The sequence below is a fragment of the Musca autumnalis genome, unplaced genomic scaffold, assembly GCF_047663935.1.
Source record: "Musca autumnalis isolate F117 unplaced genomic scaffold, ASM4766393v1 scaffold_5, whole genome shotgun sequence".
Taxonomy (NCBI): domain Eukaryota; kingdom Metazoa; phylum Arthropoda; class Insecta; order Diptera; family Muscidae; genus Musca; species Musca autumnalis.
This window is the reverse complement of record NW_027412088.1, coordinates 171512098-171533665: the sequence shown is the minus strand read 5'-3', so window position 1 is coordinate 171533665 and position 21568 is coordinate 171512098. Positions and strand designations below refer to the sequence as shown.

The window sequence follows — 21568 nt, the reverse complement described above, 5'->3', positions numbered from 1 at the left end:
AGATTGTTTTGTTAATATGCAAAGAGGATAAAAATTAGCTCGATTTTCTAAGAAGACATGCAAAATACTACAGGGGATTTATCATTTCATTTAAATAGCATTGTTTTAATACATTTTTACTTTTTTCTCATGGGGATTTAGGTTTTGAATTAAGTTTGAGAGTAATTAATTGAGAAAAAGAGATAATAATACCATTATGTACGTAGGTTGATAGTTAGTGGGGGGATGATGTTAAATAATGACAAAAGCGAATGAAATTGTTTTGTTTTTTTTTTCTTCGTTTTGGGGAACAAAATAAGAGGCTAGGCTTAGTTTTTGGTAGATAATCTTATAGCTATGCACCTTTCGTTTGGGGTTTTAGTTTTTTGTTTGCTTTTAATGAGTTTTGAATATAACCGTCTATTTCTCTCTTATATATTTTTTCATTTTTTAATACATACGTACTTGTGTTGTTGTTAATGTTTATGATTAGCATTAGCAATACATTTTACATGTAGTTGTAATAATAACTATTGGTAATTTGTTTATAACTTAATTAAATGTATATACTCTATAATATAATTTATTTATTTTTTTCTTGTTGTACTCAGGACTACAATTATAAACAACCATTGAGGTAATATTTGTTAAGCTCTACGTTCCACAAAATATTCTGTTTTTTTTTATATTTTAAATGTAAATAATAATACAAATTATGTTGTTTGTAATTATAAGAAATGTATGTATGAATGTATATATTTTATATATATGGTGTATAGGATAGTTAGATTTGTTATATACTTGATTTGAGTTAGAGATTAAAAGAGTTACTGGGTGGATGTTGTTGTTGAATACTGTTGATATTTTTGGTTTTTTGTTAATGTTTATACACACACATGAAAATGTCTCTCTATATAATGTGATCAAAATTCCACAAAGAATAAAAAATGTTCAAAACATGTTTTACACAACAATTCAATAACATTCATTACATTGTTTTTTCTTTAATATATAGTATATTTCTTTGACAAAGAAGATAAACATACACATCGAACACCAAATCTCCAGTTTCCTATTGTTGTTGTTAAGAAAATTTTTAAATAATAAAATTGTAAGAGAAATTGTATAATTTGAAAAATCGTATAAAATGGAAAAATGACCATATAAATATTGAAATACTGTTGTTGTGGCTGCTGCTGCTGAAAGCCGTGATAGCATTGACCAGTGAATAATAATCAAAAAAGTAAAAAGGAGACTCGCGTTCTCCTTGTATCTCCTTTGGCTCTGCGGGCCATACCGTAATGTCACCCAGTTATGTCGCTGCTATTGCTTGTACCCTTTGAATCCATGGCACCGGCAGCTGTAATTTTAAGCGAAAAATATATATTTTATTTGAAAACACTACTATATGTATGTTGTTATATCATACCTAAGTCATCACCATGCATTGAGGATGTAAGACCCCCAGTAATACTATTAAAGTCCAGATTGTACTAGAAAGGAAAAAAATATTTATTTAGTATTTCTTATGATTAATATTAAATTGGCAATGATACTATGTTGTCATCTAAACTGTCTGTAATAAAATACGTAATTTGTTCGATTTAAATTATTGGTCTGTTCCAGAACTGCAAGAATCTGCTAATATTTACTATTTTTTCCGATAACATATCGTAGTAGAAAATTGCTATGTTCCAGAACCTGCAAGAAGCTGCTATTTTTTACTACGATAACATTTTTTCCTTTATGTTATCGGAAAAATAGTAAAAATGATTAGATTCTTGCAGTACTGGAACAGACCAAATAGTAGCTTCTTGCAGGTTCTGGACAGACAATATATGAAATTGAACACTTTACTAGGCGTTTAAGGTCTGGGTACATAAGCTGCCTCGCCTGGTTGCCTTGCTTTCCTACTTCATTTCTGACATAATAAAAATAAAAGAATAAAGAAGGTGGAGCAAATTTCGGACTGGGTTGCCCTTTACTTTTTTTATTCTTTTATCAGAAGCAAGCAAGGTAAGCAGGCGAGGCAGCTTATGTACCCAGGCCTTTACACCAGACAATTTGTCTTCAAATACAACTCTGATTTACATACATTTGTCAGCTGTTTCCCAGCTGTCCATAATTTTTCACAGACAGTCGGATCAACAAATCTTTGACATTTTTTGTAAAAATAAGTGAAATAGTAATTGAAATGTGTTGAAAACAAAAGAACATGAACAAAAAAAATTTGTTAAAGGAAAACATAAAGAAATCGACGATTTTCATTCATAATTTTAGTTTTTGCAGTTTTCTGGACGTCTACTACTATGTTTACATTTACGAAATCCACTCGATTTCAACTGTCAATTCCATTGCTCAAACGTCAAATGAAATCGAATCGATTTCAGATGAGTTTTCATTTGACGTATACGCAAAGGAATTGACAATTGAAATCGAGTGGATTTCGTAAATGTAAACCAAGCATACGTCACACAGGCAATTTTTTGGGTTACAATCAATCGATACATGTAATCAAATGTCCTGTCATGGGTAAACGCAGGGTTAACAGGTTTCATCTGAAATCGATTCGATTTCATTTGACGTTTGAGCAATGGAATTGACAGTTGAAATCGAGTGGATTTCGTAAATGTAAACATATTAAAAATCTCGATTTGTATATCCCTATGTTATGCCATATTCACATTGTACAATTTTCAGTGATAAAGGCCAAATCAATGGATTTTTCTTGCATGCGTCGCTTCATTTCTGGCAAAAAAATTAAAGAGAAGTGAACATTTTTAAATTTTTGTAGCACGACATTCACACTGTACCTTTGTACTGCCTGCGCAACTTTTCCTATAGAAAAGTTTGCCAATAACAACCTTTTTTATACAAAAGTTGGTCGCTAACAACTTTTATATAGAAAAGTTTATCGATAACAACCTTTTTTATAGAAAAGTTGGTCGACAACAACCTTTTCTATAGAAAAGTTGCTCGATAACAAACCTTTTCTATAGAAAAGATTGGTCGATAACAACTTTTTCCATAGAAAAGTTGGTCGATTACAACTTTTTCTATAGAAAAGTTGGTCGATAACAACTTTTTCTATAGAAAAGTTGGTCGATAACAACTTTTTCTATAGAAAAGTTGGTCGATAACAACTTTTTCTATAGAAAAGTTGGTAGATAAAAAATTTTTCTGTACAAAAGTTGGCTGATAACAAACTTTTCTATAGAAAAGTTGGTCGATAACAATTTTTTTATACAAAAGTTGGCTGATAACAAACTTTTCTATAGAAAAGTTGGTCGATAGCCACTTTTTCTATAGAAAATTTAGTCGATAACAACTTGTTCTGTGGAAAAGTTAGTCGATAACAACTGTTTTCTATAGAAAAGTTAGTCGATAACAATCTTCTCTGCAGAAAAGGTGGTCGATAGCATTTTTTCTATAGAAAAACTTGTTCTGTGGAAAACATGGTCGATAACAATTTTTTTATGGAAAAGTTGGTCGATAACAACTTTTTTTGTAGAAAGGTTGGTCGATAGCAACATTTTCTATAGAACAATTGGTAGATAACAACTTTTCTCTAGAGAAAATGGTCGATAGCAACTTTTTCTATAGAAATGTTGGTCGATAACAACCTTTTCTATACAAAAGTTGGTCGCTAACAACTTTTCTATAGAAAAGTTGGTCGATAACAACATTTTTCTGTTAAAAATTTGGTCGAAAACAATCTTCTCTGTAGAAAACGTGGTCGATAACAACCTTTTTTATAGAAAAGTTGGTTGATAACAACCTTTTTATAAAAAAGTTGGTTGATAATAACCTTTTTATAGAAAAGTGGGTCGATAATAACCTTTTTTATAGAAAAGTTGGTCGATAACAACCTTTTTTTATAGAAAAGTTGGTCGATAACAACATTTTTCTGTAAAAAAGTTGGTCGAAAACAATCTTCTCTGTAGAAAACGTGGTCGATAGCAACTTGTTATGTGGAAAACAAGTTGGCTGATAACAAACTTTTCTATAGAAAAGTTGGTCGATAACAATTTTTTTATACAAAAGTTGGCTAATAACAAACTTTTCTATAGAAAAGTTGGTCGATAGCCACTTTTTCTATAGAAAAGTTAGTCGATAACAACTTGTTCTGTGGAAAAGTTAGTCGATAACAATCTTCTCTGCAGAAAAGGTGGTCGATAGCATTTTTTTCTATAGAAAAGTTGTTCGATAACAACTTGTTCTGTGGAAAACATGGTCGATAACAATTTTTTTATAGAAAAGTTGGTCGATAACAACTATTTCTGCAGAAAGGTTGGTCGATAGCAACATTTTCTATAGAACAAATGGTAGATAAGAACTTTTCTCTAGAGAAAATGGTCGATAACAACTTTTTCTATAAAAGTTGGTCGCTAACAACTTTTCTATAGAAAAGTTGGTCGATAACAATCTTTTTTTTAGAAAAGTTGGTCGATAACAACTTTTCTATAGAAACGTTTGGGCGATAACAACCTTTTTTATAGAAAAGTTGGTTGATAACAACCTTTTTATAAAAAAGTTTGGCGATAATAACCTTTTTATAGAAAAGTGGGTTGATAATAACCTTTTTTATAGAAAAGTTGGTCGATAACAACCTTTTTTTATAGAAAAGTTGGTCGATAACAACATTTTTCTGTAAAAAAGTTGGTCGATAACAATCTTCTCTGTAGAAAACGTGGTCGATAGCATTTTTTTCTATAGAAAAATTAGTAATTAAAAATTTGTTATAGAAAAGTTGGTCGATAACAACTTTTTCTATAGAACAAATGGTAGATAACAACTTTTTCTCTAGAGAAAATGGTCGATAACAACTTTTTTATAGAAATGTTGGTCGAAAACAAACTTTTCTATAGAAAAGTTGGTCGATAACAAGCTTTTTTATAGAAAAGTTGGTCGATAACAACTTTTTTCATAGAAAAGTTGGTCGCTAACAACTTTTCTAAAGAAAAGTTGGTCGATAACAACCTTTTTTATAGAAAAGTTGGTCGATAACAACCTTTTCTATAGAAAAGTTGGTAGATAAAAATTTTTTTCTATACAAAAGTTGGCTGATAACTTGTTCTGTGGAAAAGTTAGTCTATAACAACTGTTTTCTATAGAAAAGTTAGTCGATAACAACTTTTTCTGTGGAAAAGTTAGTCGATAACAACTGTTTTCTAAAGAAAAGTTAGTCGATAACAATCTTCTCTGTAGAAAAGGTGGTCGATAGCATTTTTTTCTATAGAAAAGTTGGTCGATAACAACTTGTTCTGTGGATAGCATGGTCGGTAACAATTTTTTATAGAAAAGTTGGTCGATAGCAACTTTTTCTATAGAACAAATGGTAGATAACAACTTTTTTTTAGATAAAATGGTCGATAAAATTTTTTTCTATAGAAATGTTGGTCGATAACAACTTTTTCTATAGAAATGTTGGTCGATAACAACTTTTTCTATAGAAAAGTTTGTGGATAATCACCTTTTCTATAGAAAAATTGGTCGATTACAATCTTCTCTATACAAAAGTTGGTCGCTAACAACTTTTCTATGGAAAAGTTGGTCGATAATAACCTTTTTTATAGAAAAGTTGGACGATATCAACCTTTTCTATAGAAAAGTTGGTCGATAACAAAATTGTCTATATAAATGTTGGTCGATAACAACCTTTTCTATAGAAACGGTGGTCGATAACAACCTTTTTATAGAAAAGTTGGTCGATAACAAAATTTTTCTATAGAAAAGGTAGAAACACAATCACCTTGTTTGCTTCAGTAAAAGAATAAATAAAAAAGCAACCTAATTCAAATTCTTCTGGGCCATTCTTTATTCTTTTACCCGAAATGAAGCCACTCAAGAAAAATCCATTGTGTTTCTACCCTTAAGGTGAGAACACAATGAGAAATTCATGCTTATCCAAGCCTGAATTTGTGTAGAAGAATAAAGAAATGCAAAATCGCATTTGAATTAGGTAGTACCTAACCTTTATTCCTCTAGCAAGCAACAAAGTACAATGTATTTTATCCTTTAGGGTTATGACTATTTGACTTTTTTTTCTCAAAAATGATTTCCTGTAGCGAGAGTGAATGTACTTTTGCCTAGTTATGCTAAAAAATAACGTTCATTCCATTTAATTATAAAAAAGGTCACACACAAACTTCTTAAAAATTTTTTTTGTGGAAAAATACTGTTACGGAATTAGATTTAACTAATTTCCGTGTAGACGTTGTTTTATTCCCCGATACGATTTGTACCAAATAAAACAGGGTTCGTTTTAGATTACGTTTCTACAATGCTTTATTTACTTTATTACACTTATTCGGAACTGACTGTTATAGCTAAATACACAGCTTTACTTTTACTTCTTTACTAGTCGATGTTTACACTTCGGTATAAAATTCACAACTGCTCACTGTTTGGCCGGAATCTCATATTTATACCCAAAATCTCCTTGGTCTAGAATTATCTAGAAATCTGGCAACATCTCGAATCTGTGCAACGAACACACAGACGCACATTCGCAATAAGCGAACAACCACATTCACATACATACATGGGTGAAATACGAGTGACGTAATTACAACAACAAATTTAAGAAATAAGGAAGTAACAAACTAACAATAATTACATGATTGTTGCAAAACAAAACAAACGCACATTAATAAAAGGTAAAGTAACATCCAGAATAATGAAGAGAGTTCTACATGGTAGTTGTTGTTGCTTAAATAAAGTAACTGCGTAATAAAACTTTACGTTACAATTCAAATTTTTAAATTAACGGAAATTAAACTAAACTAACTTAAACCTATCAGTTACATTCGTAACAATACTATGAGACGAAAAAAAACTTCTCAAAAAAATATCTCCTGTTGCACGAATGAATAACCTTTTGCCTATTTATAACTAAAATAACTATTATCCCATTTAAATATTGAAAATGGTCACGCACGAACCACTTTCAATTGATCTGATATCTGGAATAAATTTATATATGATATAAATTGATATATACGTAATAATATGACGATAAATTTGGTGAGAAACAAAAATTTATGCCATTATGGTTATGGTGTGGTTTTAAAGCTTATTTTGAGTTATATATGTGGTTAAAGTGACTCCAAAACTCCAGAAAAGCTCATTATAAAAACTTTAGAAGATTTTTGTGTGTGAGCTTTTTTGATCGAATCACTTTATAATTAAGATTTTATATAATCTTAGGTAAAAGCTCATCCAAATGTGATACAGGGATATAATTCCTTTTCGTCATGACCTACTAGGAACAATTTTTTAACAAAAAAGTATAACCACGCAGATTCTGAAACATACCTAGTGACAACCCTCTTTCTATTGAATGAATGGCCAAAGTACAATTGACATTTTTCTGAATGCGTCGTGTGATCATACCTTGTCTCCGTTTCGTTATGCCCTGTTCACATGAACATTCAGTTTGGTTATTTTGTTCTTATTTGTTCTCGTATGAAGTTAACCAAATATTTGTAACTTTTATTGTAATTTTGTATACATCACTCCACCAATTATCTATCTTCATCTTCTTCTACCCCCTTTTCGACGCGCATCATAAGTTCCTGTTAAAAGAGAACCAGGACATGTTGTAGTCAATAGAAAATCACATAAGTAACTACGAAGTTATTACTGTATGACAGCCAAATTGATGGACATATTTTGTGTACCGAAGAAAACCGAAGCTACAGCAACTCTTTAGGTTCAAGCCACATGAAGAAATTTAAGGTGAATTCACATATGAAGTGTACAAACCATTATTATGGAACTAATTAAAGTTTAAGTCGAAATATAAAAACTAGATTTACACTAGCATTTCTTATAATCTCGTAATCATCATTATTTTGATTTGGTCGAAGTAAAAATGTATGAAAATATATGTATGTCTAATTAATCAGGATAGTGTGATTATCTTAGTTATGAGCGTTGATGTAAACATACTCTAATACTTCATAAGAAGAATGTACAGTTTGTCTAGAAGTGTTTTTACAAAGCATTTTTTGAAGTTTTAAGGAATTTTTGGGTAGATTAATTTCACCCAAAAATCTTCTCCAAAAGTATGAAGCAAATGACATTGTCAAAATACAGATCGTGATAGTTTGTATAGCTGAAAATATCATTTATTTTTTTACTTACCTTTGTAGCACATTCTAGGCACTTTGTCACAACACTATTGATAACACACATGAGGTTTTTCGTTTCCCTGATAACGTGATCCACCTTAACATATGTTGCCGATGGGCCCACAGTATGATCCTTAACCGTGAATTGTAACGTTTGTACAAATGTGGGTACCCGATCGAGGACATTAAGTAAATCTTTTTTGTGTGGACTTGCGGGGACCTGTAACATAAAATTTGTTTAATTACAATAGAAACATCTAATTAAGTCGAAGGTCATAGTAGAGTGGTTTCGTGAAATAAATTTCGTTAAAGTAGGTATTCTTAGATCGACTTTCACACTATAGTATAATCATGAAATTGCTGTGTTAAAGAACTCGATCTAAGTACGCCCAAATTAACGCGATTTGTTTCACGAAACCACAATGCTGTGACTTTCTGTTAACTGACACTCTTACCTGATAGGAAAATTGTCTTAATATCTTATATAGACGATTGGCTTCTTCAGCAAAATATTCAGCTTGTGTGAAAAGATCTTGGGTGGTTTTCAACGAACCATTCCCTTTGGTAAATTGATACATAAGAAATGCCATGGCCGACAGGTTTTTGGCCCGCTTTATAATATCATTGTCACACAGCTCTTCATTCCAGCGAGGTTGTAAATCGCGTTTCACGGCATCTGCTTCCAGATCTAGTTCTTTACTGGGTTCGGGCAAATCTTTCGGGAAATTAACACTTTTTATGGGTTTTGTAACATCCGCTACAGATGCAGTGCTCTAGGTCGGGGGTGAAGGGAAAGATATATAAAATATAGCTTAAGAATGCAGTTTATCCAGAAAGTATTTTGACGAAAGCAATTATTAAGGCGAAGGTACGAGAAACCATGTTTAAAATGGCGGCTTAAATAAGTTTTATTTGACAATATTCAGTGGATTTGACAAATTGAATTACGGATTTTTATTTGGTTTGGTGTAAATGCTAATCAATGTCAATTCCTTTGAGTATACTTCAAATGAAAACTCGTCTGAAATCCATTAACATTTAAGCAATGGAATTGACAGTTGAAATCGAGTGGATTTCATAAATGTAAACGAACTATCAATCAAAGGTCACATTAGAGTATTTTCGTGAAACACATGTCATGAAATCAGACGTTCTTATAGTAGGTTTACATTTACGAAATCCACTCGATTTGAAATGTCAATTCCCATACGTATACGTCACGTTTATTTGACGTATACGTATGGGAATTGATATTTGAAATCGAGTAGATTTAGTAAATCTGAACGTACTTTTAGATCGAGTTCCCCACTACAGTAATTTTATCATATTATTCTAGTGTGAAACTCGATCTAAGAACGCATAATTTCACGACATTTGTTTCTTGAAACCACTCTAGTGTGACCATCGATTTAGGTAAACTTTCTAACTTTCAGCTAAAGCCACATTTACATCTAATAGGTTTATAAAATGCTTCTATTAAGAGGTCAATTCCATAGAAAAACTGTGAAATAAATGATGTATTTGGCTTAAAGACATTTTACACTTGCATTTAAAACAGGTGTTTTGGGAATTTACGTAAATTATATGACATATCTGTCTATGGAAGTGACAACTTAAATGACGCATGTTTTATAAAATACGTTAGATGTTGTTAGATGTAAAAGCCGCCTTTTAGACACAAGTGTTAATTCGAAAACTCTAAAGCCACATGTTGCACAGGAGCTGCTTCACCTCCGCTCTCTCCCAAAAGCTGTGAATGCTTGGTATGCAAGTTTCAACGTGTGGCTTTAGAGAAAGATGAGGCTTTTATAGTACATTTACATTCACGCAATCGCAATCAAATCCATTGTATATACGTCAAATAAAATTCACTGGATTTGTAATGAAGATTTATTTGACGTATACGCAATAAATTTGACATTTGTAAACGTACAATTATTCCTCATAATTTTGTCAAAACACTTTCTTGGTAAACTGTTTCACCATGGCCCAATAAACAAGGTCGCCCAGCAATTGCAGGGGCCAAATACATACGGTCCGTTGTGAGTCGCGTCATGCGTTAAAAACCACATGAAAAATGTGTAAGTGAACCCAAGTTTGTTCTTGAAGTTTTCATGTGGTTGTTGCAACGCGGCACTCAACGGACCATATGTGCAGAACCCTTAACTGTCAAAATTCACTACAGTTATTGAATCACATTGCAATAAGCAAACAAATAGGTACAAATAATTGACATTTAAATTTATTTGCTGAAGAACCTTGTTTAATGGACCATGTGTCAGATATTAATGTCTCATTGTGTCTGCACTTACACTTCCAAATGTCAGGTACTTTAAATCTTGTTCACTTATCACGGCCATCGATTCCAATATCTTTTTGGCCACAATATTCACTTCGGATACCAACCAAGTCCACATTTCCACAAAGGCGTCAAAATTCTCACTAGCCACATTGCTCAGAGGAAACTTGGTTAAGATTTTGGCAGCTAGAATAACTTGAGGTCCATATATTCGCAGATTTATTGAAACATGACTGGCCTGCTCTTTAAGAGCATCCGCCACGGCTATGTGCCTGAGCAGCTTACACACATCCAAGATGTGATCACAATGCTCATGGAACTCATTTACTTTTTGCGTAAATTGTGGTAGATTTTGTTGTGATATTATGGCATTAAGCGAATTCACCAATTCCGTGGACATTTTCAAAGCATGAAACATATCACGTGATTGTTCCGCAGCCGAGGTGACCAATTGCTCCGACAGAGTCTTTACGGCCGATAGCACGGTATCTATATACTCATCCTGATACGGATCTTTGGCATAGGGCTGGTCACCTTGCTTCACCACAATCCTTAGATATTTATTAAGTTCACGGGTACAGTGGTCACAGTAGATTAAAATATTTTCACGCATTTCATGACTGGTATAGGGTGAGTCGGTAAAATCATGGATATTTTCCAAAATTCTATCGAATGAGATCAGAAGTTTTTCAATGAGATCTTCACAAACACAGGATTGATTGATTGTCGTCTTGTATTTGGGACTACCCGATGTCGAGGAGGGAGCGGAGTACTCATCCAAGCCGTAACATTCGTTTAGCAACCGCTCTCCCTCGGGCAGTCCTGTGGCATCGTATAGCTTCGTTTTGGTTTTATTGTCATGTGATGCTGATGATACCCATCGTCGTTCCAATGCCTTTTTGCGATAGGAGGAGTTGTGATTGAATTTCGAGTTGAGATAGGGATCACTACCCCCAACACAACCCCCACCGCCTCCATGTTTGTTCGTTTTATAGCGGCAACACTGCATTAAATAGGTAAAGTGTTGTATGGTGGCATGTATAGTGGCACGATCATCGTTGTTGTAATAGGAATACTGTTGTTGTTTCGTAGAATGCCATTCGGATTCGATAATGGTGTCCTTGATAATGAAGTGGATGTGATCCATGCCACGGCGTATTTGACAGAAAACTGTATTGCGATTCTCGCGCGCAATGACACAATTATAATGGACCATACACACTTTAGAGGAGGTTATTAGAACCTTGACTGAATGCTCGAGGACCTGGCGAGCTGATAGTATTTCTGAACGTCTACGTTCTTCTTTGGCACAATTGGCATTGCTACCCGTTAGATAAGTCATTTCCACCATCTCCGTACCAAAGGCGGAAAATGCTTGGACAAACTTCGTGAAATTCATAACACATTCCAGATTCTGGGGACATTTGCTATCCTTGTATTTGAAGCTAAATAATTGCTTTACCACAATGATATCCACCAGTAAGAGGACACGTGTTATGGATGTTAATAGCGATCTTGAAGCCAAAACAATTGCAGTATGATCCACATAGGGTTTGGGTACACCAGCACTATCGTGTATTAAATCACCAGATATACAAAGTTGTTCAATTGATTTCCCTGTCAATAAGGAGAGTGAGAAGAAATTTATATGATCTCTTATTTCTATAGGATCATCATACTTACCCGTATCACGAGCATCTTTACAGCACTCAAACATATCACCCTTGATGTCTTGAAATCCCTCAGCAATTATTTCACCAATTGTAACCAGACGATCAACAGACATATTCACCGCCTGCCCAACACGCTTGTAAGCCATTAATTTCTGTTCACCACTCATTTCCAAATGTCTTGGAGCTGCTAACTGTGAATTTTTAAGGGAGACAATTTTTGAGGTTATGTATCAATTTATGTATCTCAATGAAGATGTACATAGTACTTACCGGCTCTAAATTATTTGCAGAAATCATAATGTTTTCCTTTTATGATTGTTGTCCGTTTTTGAGTTATTCTGTTGTTCTTCCTTTTAGAGCATGCTCTCCATGCTTTTACCTTAACTCGGGGGTTATACTACACTTGGCATGTAAACAAACCTTGTGCTGTGTAATGAAATTGTCTGAAATTTAAAGGGAAAATGTACTTTATGAAATGGAATTTGAATCTACTGGATTTATCCAGTACAATGTAAACGTAAAAACCACAATTTACACTGACATCTAATATCGCATTTGGTATGTTCCTTTACTTTTGAAAATGGTAAAACCGGCAAAAGTAGTAAAAGTTGTAAACTGGTCCCATATAAATTGTATGGTGTCTGAAGTAAAGGAACGTTTTTCGAGTAAAAAGTGGTAAAACTTGAAGATCCTTGAACGTAAAGGAACAGAGCTATTTACATCAAACGGTTTTTAATAAAACGCGTGCTCCAAATTTGACATGTGGAAATAATATGGCAGCGTAATGCTTGGTTTACATTACGAAATCCACTTGATTTCAACAAAACTAGGAAATGTCTATAAATTATTGGAATTTATAAAACTCTAATATGTTTTCACATTTGATTGAATATTTTGAAAAAACATGAATGAAAAATCGTTACATTTTCAATTTGAAAGTATCCATATCATTCCACTAAATGGATAATTTCCCGCAGAAAGTAGAATTCTTGCAAAATGTTTGGAGTCGCTAAAAATGCATTAAAAAAGTAGAAGTTGTTTCAAACTTTTGTTTTTGAAATCAAAGAAACACATGTTTATTATAGTAAGTTTACATTTACGAAATCCACTCGATTTCAATTGTCAATTCCATTGCTTAAACGTCAAATGAAATCCAATGGATTTCAGATGAGTTTTCATTTGACGTATACTCAAAGGAATTGACAGATGAAATCAAGTGGATTTCGTAAATGTAAACCAAGCATTAGGGCTTTAATATTTCAAATATTACAAAATAGCACTAATAGCCCATTTAGATATGACTTCATTAGCCGGATTTAGCACATTATCAGGTTTTATTTGCTAAATCCATCCAAAATCTACCAGATTTCCCATACAAAAATAAATCCTCGTATTGAGTGGATTTGTTTTAAATCTGGCATAAATCCTCGTATACAACTCTGTTTTTTGCAACATGTTGCTAGAAAATACAAAAAGTTGCAAGCTGGCACAAGAAACAAGGTAGATGCATCGGTGAATTGCTACACTAAAAATAATTTAAAATGTACAAATTTGTAAACAAGGCGGAAAAATTAAAATTGTTTTGACGTACAAAGTTTATTTTAATCACCCAAGACTAATATTTACGATATCTAAACGATAAAACAATTCGTTTATTTATTTTAGATGGGCAAACTGCGATAAAATAATTTTTTATTTGCTCTTTAGTTAGCATTAGTAGCATAATGTGCTAACATTTTCAGTATTAAACAATAGATTTGTGATTTGACGTATAACGCAGTCGGATTTTCAAAGAGGCTCTGACATTCCTTTATAATTTGACGTTTGGGGAAGCAAGCAAGGGACGATTGATTCTGTTCTGCCGGGTTAACCCACTTCATGAGGATTTATTTGACGTTTGCGCTATGGAATTGACATTTGAAACCCAAATCCACTGGGTTATTCCGGTTAGCCACCTTAATACCCCGGTTACACTTAACCGGATTAGCCAGTGCATTTTGGTTTCAAATGTCAATTCTATAGCGCAAACGCCAAATAAATCCTCATAAAGTGGGTTAACCCGTTGTATATTAACCCAGCAAAATAAATTGGAAGTAGTGCAATGTAGACTAGTTCTTTCACGGCATGTTTTTATGCAGTTCAAACGGAGTCGTGAAAAGGGCACTCCATTCTTCACATTTTGACCGCATTTGGATGCAATCCAAAGAATCACATTCATTTGTCACATTTTAACAACATCCGGAAGCAGTTCAACGGAGTCGTGAAAAAGGCACTCCAATTCCTCACAATTTAACAGCATCCGGATACAGTGCAAACGGAGTCGTGAAAAAGGCACTCCGTTCACTACATTTTATTAGCAGTTTTTAGAGATCCATTAATGTCCATAAATCAGTTTGTACATCTCTACAGGCAGCGGAATACATTTCCAAAAAGAGATAATCGTGTTAACATTTCCAAACATTTGTTAATACAAACTAAATAATATTTAATTTGTGAAAAATTTTCCGGTAACTCACGAGAAGAAAATTTCCCAATGGAGTGCTGTTGGAGTACTTGTCGAAATCTTAATTGGTGATGGGAAGACAATATCAAACCCATTTAGCAGATGAAGCAAAAGCACTTAAGCTTGGATTAAATGAAGAGCGGAGGAAACACACATGTTTGCGATTGAATTCAATAGAGAATATTCATAATTTGTGTTAATTTAATAAAGTTATTAATATTTTTGTTTTACACAAATAATAAATGCATTTTATTTTGTTATTCAAAACCCGTGCTCTGGACTGCCTCCTATTCTACCCCAAAGGGTCTGTTAAAATGCAATGCCAAAGGGTCAGTTAAAATGCAATGCCAAAGGTTCAGTTAAAATGCGGTGCAATGGAGTGCCTCTTTCCGGGGTCACTCCCTTGTAAAAATCATGAGTGAAAATGCATAATTTGATGCACTTCCAAATCACTTGTACATATCATTTAACTGCCTCTTTGGAGGCAAACTTTTCGCTGGGAAGTTGAATTTACACCAAAGGGTCTTGATAAAACACAACATTTAAGTTGTCGATCACTGTAAATATATGTCAAATAATGATGTCTCTTATTTTAGGCGTTAAGCCCTAAACACAGCAATGTTTCAGCAAAGTTGGACGTCATTTCTGATAGAATAATAAAAGTGCAAGAGCAACATAGATTGAATTTTTCTTTATTGTTTTATCAGAAATGACGCCCAACTTTACTCAAAAGTTGGATGTGTTTAGGGCTTCGGTGTAAATAAGTTTTTTTATTTTTATAAGAACTATGCTATGTTTACACCATGGCACAATCATACAGGTACCCGCATCAGCCCAGCTGATGTACTGTGAGCTGTCAAAAAAGTTGTTGTAATTGAAACACACAAAATTAAAAAACAACAATTTAAAAGAAAAATTGAGAATTTTTGATGGATTTTTGTAATAATGTGTTTATTAATAACTGCCTAACAAAATTTTGTTGAAAAAATTGTGTGAATCGCTTTATTTTTGGAAATCATTTTTAACATTTAACAGTACTGGGTCTGGATTCTTGTTCTATGAAAATTTGAAATGAAAAATATTTCCTTTATAATTTTTTTCATTTGACAGTTTTCTCCTTTATAAAAGTTTTCACTTCACATTTTCATAGAAACAGAATTGAGTCCCAGAACTGGTTTTTGTTGTAGTTGTTGGCTGATGCATCTACCTGGTAATTTTGCCATGGTTTACACTATGTTGTGTTTAGGGATTCAGTGTAAATAAGGTTTTTTATTTTTATAACAATTATGCTATGTTTACACTGTGACTATAAAGGAGGCTTCCGATAAAACAAAGGAAAGTTTCAGTATAAAACACCTTATAGAAAAAAGCGTTCCACTACTTCCAAAAACTTACAATAGTTATGAGATCAGTTCACAGTATTTACTACTATCGCCACTTTTACAAGGAACGAACAATTTGTCATATATCACTATGCAACACTGAAAATGCAAACAACTTCTAGTATGCATTTTTTGAAAGTACATATTTAGACTATAAAAACCCTAGTAGGGTTTTGTCCGGGCTAAATCTACACTTTTTTGCATTTATCAGGCCTTTATCTCAGAAACGAATAGGAATTTGGTCTTGCTGTCTTTAGAATATTATAGCCCTAAACTAGAAGAACTTATCTTTTGAAGAAACCACATAAGAAAAACTCCATCTAGGGCATCAAAATCTATAAAATATAGAAAATTTTACATAATTGCTGAAATTCTGGTCAGTGTCGGCTAAACTATTGGGAGTTGAACCAAGTAACCTTTTGCAAAAATCTTCCAAATTAAGTCCTCAACAATTCTTTAGAACATTCTGAAACTCTAAAATGCACACCAACAGTTTATTCTCGCATTTCGGATTTCACTACATTATTGACATTTTTATTAAATCGTCGTTGAAAAATTTACTGAAAACAACGGGATAGAGGCATTTTACAACAATGAGGCATTTACAACAAGGGTTGTGTATTACATTCCAGGGTATATTTTTCCAAAAGAAAAATTTCAGAAAAAATTAACGGTTTTGGAGATACAGTGCGAAATGTATAAAAATTGTGGCATTTTTGCATATATTTTGAAATTTGAGACAATAAATGTAGTTCTTCGAGTTCATTATTTCTCCAAATATTTTATTCTTGTCCTTACCTACAAATTTTCTTCACAGGTCAGAAGAAGATTCGCATTGGTTTCAGAGATATAGCCGCGAATTTCTTTAAAAACTCAATATTTAACCATGTATAGATGGGCCGAGCTGGATCTGACACAACAAAACCCAACTAGGGTTTCTTGTCGTTTCGGTCTGTACTTTCAAAAAATTCTCAGTTCGGATTGTTTGCACAAGATTACCTTAAAAATGTTGCACAGTGTATTATGCGACATTTATTTTTACACTGAATAGTTCTTTTTCTATAAATTAAAGATTTCCAAAAAGGCGTTCCAAATCACTTAATCAATCCTTAAAATGGACACCAACAGACTGTTAAACAGTTTTAGTTAGTCCTTTTCCTTTAAGTGCAAGAATCTTCAGGTTTTATGACTTATACTCCAAAAAGCGTTCCCCCTGCTCCCAAAAGCATGCAATTGATATGCCAATCTTACATTTTCTTTAAAACAATTACCCCACATTCAAACTGAATTGTACATTTTCTTTCTAATAGCGACTTTCAGTTGTTGTTGTTGTTGCTGATGTTTTCATAACCCATCACAAGAGGTCAACTACTAATAATAAATACGCAAATAATAAATATTTCATAGGCTAACTAACAATATTTTTATGACAAACAACATTGAACTATATACAAGGTTAGTTGTTGTACACTTGTGTCTTGTTTATTCTTGGCACTTATTAATGTATAAATTATTGGAAAAGAAGAAGCTTACCACCCTGACCAGCACCAGTAACAAAGTAATTTTCTTTTTCTTTGGAAAAAATAAAACCCCCTAACGAAAGAAACAAAAGAAGAAGGAACATAAACATCTATTGTTTTAAGGATTGCAGGCAGACAAGCAGCAGCAACCAGAAGACAAGAAAACACTTTAAACAAGAACAATCTTGAGCACAACAAAAAAGGCCAACAACAAAGTTCAACAACGGGTACGGGTATACTTATATGTAGCACTATTGGCAAAATGTAATATCACATTAAAAATTCCAATGCTTGCTCTTGAATTGATGGATTTATTATGATTGTAATATAGACAAAGCAAGGTGTCACCATCGCCACCACCACCACCACCATCATCAGGAGCACACAAATCACACTTTGGCACACTTCACCTCTACCTTTACTTTCGTTTTTGTTACGTTTCTGTGACACTTGCCCGCGCCCTTTTGCCCCTAAACAACATCCCCTTTTATTGGACTGCTGGCTGACTGACTGCAGCTGATGTTCTTCAGTTTCACAGTGGGGTTTTTTACCTTAACTGTTGTTAGAGAGGAGTACACAACCAACCACTACAAACCCTACCACAAAACACAGTTTGTCAATTTCAATTTAATTGCTCGCTGGCAGATAAGGCACCAGTAAGTCTTTGCAACACACACCACACAACAAATCCACACAGAGCGTATGAGAAAAAAAACAATAGAAAAGTGTCTACAAGTGTATGCAGTCTGCCTACCAGCCACCTATACTTGTTAGTTAACTGCTGCTTCATGGGGAAAATCGTTGTTTGTATTGTTCACTTTTTTTTCGTTTTTAGAGAAAATTAAAACTAGGGAAATTTGCAGTAATCATTTTTTTGCTTTTGTTGGATTTTTAAATCATTTTTATGTTTAATTTGTTAATACCTGACTCCCAATAGGCCAGTAATTACGTTTTTTCGTTTCGTTTTCACAAACACAGCACCACACAACAAACAAATCAAGCGAGCGAGTTTTGCAAATAAAAATTTTATTTTCACTTTTCCTTTCCTTTCTTATCGTCGTCGTCGTTCGGGGTAAAGCGTATAAACAATTTGAAGGAATTTTTCACAACTTATGTAGTAGAATAGATGCTCCCCAGGTAAGTGTTTATAGATTAACTGGTCATGCGCAATGTAAACGCCAGCTTAGTTATCGATAACTGGATGATAGTCGGCTGTTATGGAGTGTGGTTTGTTATACAATTCAATTTGAATTTTAAAAATATTTAAAAAAATTAATTGTATCTGAATTTGTTATAATTTTCAACAAAGAAAAATGTCAGTGTAAACCTAATATTGCTAACATAACCTTCAATTAAGAAATGAATTAATTATAAGTGTGTAAACATGATATAATAAACTTAAATCGTTCATATTTGAATGCCTAAAAATATGCTACAAAATTTGTAAACTATAGAATTTAGAAATATATGGTCTGTTCCTTTAATTTTGAAAACAGTTAAACAGGCAAAAGTAGTAAAAGTTGTAAACTGCTCCCATATGAATTGTATGGTGTCTAAAGTAAAGGAACGCTTTTCGAGTAAAAAGTGGTAAAACTAGAAGATTCTTGCACGTAAAGGAACAGAGCTAGAACGATCTTCAAATTTAACACTTTTTACTCGAAAAGCGTTCCCTTATTTCAGAAAGCGTACAACTTATATGTAATACGAAGATTTATTTTTGTATGGGAAATCTGGTAGATTTTGGCTGGATTTAGCAAATAAAACCTGATAATGTGCTAAATCCGTCCAAAATCTACCAGATTTCCCATACAAAAATAAATCCTCGTATTGAGTTGATTTGTTTTAAATCCGGCATAAAACCTCGTATACAACTCTGCTTTTTGCAATATGTTGCTAGAAAATACAAAATGTTGCAAGCTGGCACAAGAAACAAGGTAGATGCAGCGGTGAAATGCTACAACAAAAATTATTTAAAATGTCAAAATTTGTAAAAAAGGCGAAAAAATTAAATTTGCTTCGATATACAAAGTTGATTTTAATCAACCAAGGCCCGTTCTTACGTCATGGCTTTAAAGTCCATTTTTGTTATACCTTACTTTAAGAAAAGTAGGGAATAAAGTTAGCATTTCCAGAGATTTATTATTATATCTGCCATTTAAAATAAATGTTACATTTTGTAAAAATATGGCAATATCAAGCAAAAAAGACTGTACACATCAAATTTAATCAAATCTGATTGGTTGATTTGGATTTGCTCTCAAATTTTTCTTGTTTTTGGTAAAGCATACTCTCGGGCGCACTTTAATTTTTAAAAAGAACACAGACCTCCTTTTAATTTACCTGACACTTCCCAGCAAAAAATTTTGGAAGTTGTGCAATTGGAGTTATGATTTCACAACATCTTTCGATGTAGTCCAACAGAGTTATGAAAAATGCACTCCGTTCGATACATTTTATAAGCAGTTGCTGTAGAGATCCCTACAGAAAAAAACCAGTTGGTTGATCCCTACACATTTCTTCAAAAGACAAACAAGAGTGTATACATTTCGGAGAATTTGTTATAAAATAAACAAATAAAAACTTATGTTGCGAACATTTTTGAGGTAATTCACGAGACGGAAATTTTTAATGGAGCGGAGTTGGAGATCATGTCGAAAGCTGAACTAGTTATGGGAAGGCAGCATAAATTTTTTTTGTTAATTTTCTCGTTTAGAGTTAAGCTTGATGATCTGAAATTATTTGCAAGTGAAAAAGGAAAGCCAAGGACTCGAACCCACATAGTCACCAAATTACGTTACCTGGTTTCATTGGTGGTAAAGCAAATCTTCGGACGTATCGACTATGTAATGGCTTCTCTGTCCTAGAACTTATCGTTTTTCAATTTTTTTTTGGATGATGAAGCAATATCATATGCGCTTGGATTAAATTGCGGACGGAGGAAGTATTCTCAAATGTGATTAAATTTAATGGAAACGTTTTTAAATTTGTGTTTATATAATAAATTTGTGTTTATATAATAAATATAATACAGTTCTTTGAGTTCTTGTTTTACACAAATAATAAATGCCTTTTATTTATTTTGGGATATTTCGCAATGGCTTGCATTTTTATTGTATCTTTAGACTGATTAAAAATGCAGTCCGAGGAAAGAATATAAATTCAATCCAAAAGTCTGCATCTTAAGCCGTGATTTGGATCGAAAATGGAGTGCATCCTAGCTGTGTGTTGTGGAAGCAAAATTGAGTGCATCCTAGCTGCGCGCTCTCTTGTAAAATTCATAAGTGAATTCATAGGATAATATGTACTCCAACGGCAATTGTACTGTACACTTGTACTGATTAAACTGCATCCACGGATGCAAACTTTTTGCTGGGAAATGTTACATTTTGTAGAAATATGGCAATATCAAGCAAAAAAGACTGTACACATCAAATTTACTCAAATCTGATTGGTTGATTTGGATTTGCTCTCAAATTTTTCTTGGTTTTTGTAAAGCGTACTATTCTTTTTAAAAGGAACACAGACCTCCTTTTAATTTATCTGACACTTATTATTAAGCGAAACATGTAAGAACAAAAAATGTGTTATCTCTCCGATACCGTCAACAATTTACCTACAGATAGGATGAAATAATGGGCCTAAGACTAACTAGGCGTTTACACCAGATAGTTTGTCTTCAAATACAACTCTGATTTACTAACACATACATACATTTATCGGCTGTCTTCCAGCTGCCCATTATTTTTTTCACAGACAGTAGGGTTAACAAATGTTTGACATTTTTGTAAAAATAGGCGATATAATAATTGAAATGTGTTGAAAACAAAAGAATATGAACAAAAACAAAACATATGAAAACGGAAAACAAAAAGAAATCGACAATTTTCATTCATAATTTTACAACTGTTTTTGCGGTTGGCTGGACGCCTACGTCACACAGGCATGTCCTGTCATGTGTAAACGCAGGGTAACATTTACAATTTCTGAACCATGGCAGAACTACCCAGGTAGTGGCATCGTAAAATTTTGAATATGTTATGTCAAAAATTTCTTTATTTTGTTGGGGAAATTACAACT

General features: G+C 33.1%; 1 protein-coding gene across 2 annotated transcripts; it reads right to left on the bottom strand.

Moving 5' to 3' along the window:
- Nucleotides 1–113: 113 nt before the first annotated feature.
- alpha-Catr (alpha-catenin related) lies at nt 114–18640 on the bottom strand. 2 transcript variants are annotated; one of them, XR_012413410.1, is made up of 9 exons: nt 18415–18616; nt 12357–12529; nt 12097–12277; nt 10427–12030; nt 8570–8887; nt 8128–8334; nt 7375–7556; nt 1409–1472; nt 114–1339 (listed from the first exon to the last, which is right to left on the bottom strand). XR_012413410.1 is itself a non-coding variant. In XM_073992102.1 (8 exons), the coding sequence occupies exons 2-8, from the start codon at nt 12381–12383 to the stop codon at nt 1284–1286; spliced, it is 2457 nt and encodes an 818-aa protein (XP_073848203.1). In that variant the 5' UTR covers nt 12384–12529; nt 18415–18640; the 3' UTR covers nt 114–1283. The 2 variants fall into 2 exon arrangements, 1 of the variants encoding a protein (XP_073848203.1); XM_073992102.1 differs by lacking the exon at nt 7375–7556 and having other exon boundaries at nt 18415–18640.
- Between the last annotated feature and the right edge of the window lie 2928 nt (nt 18641–21568).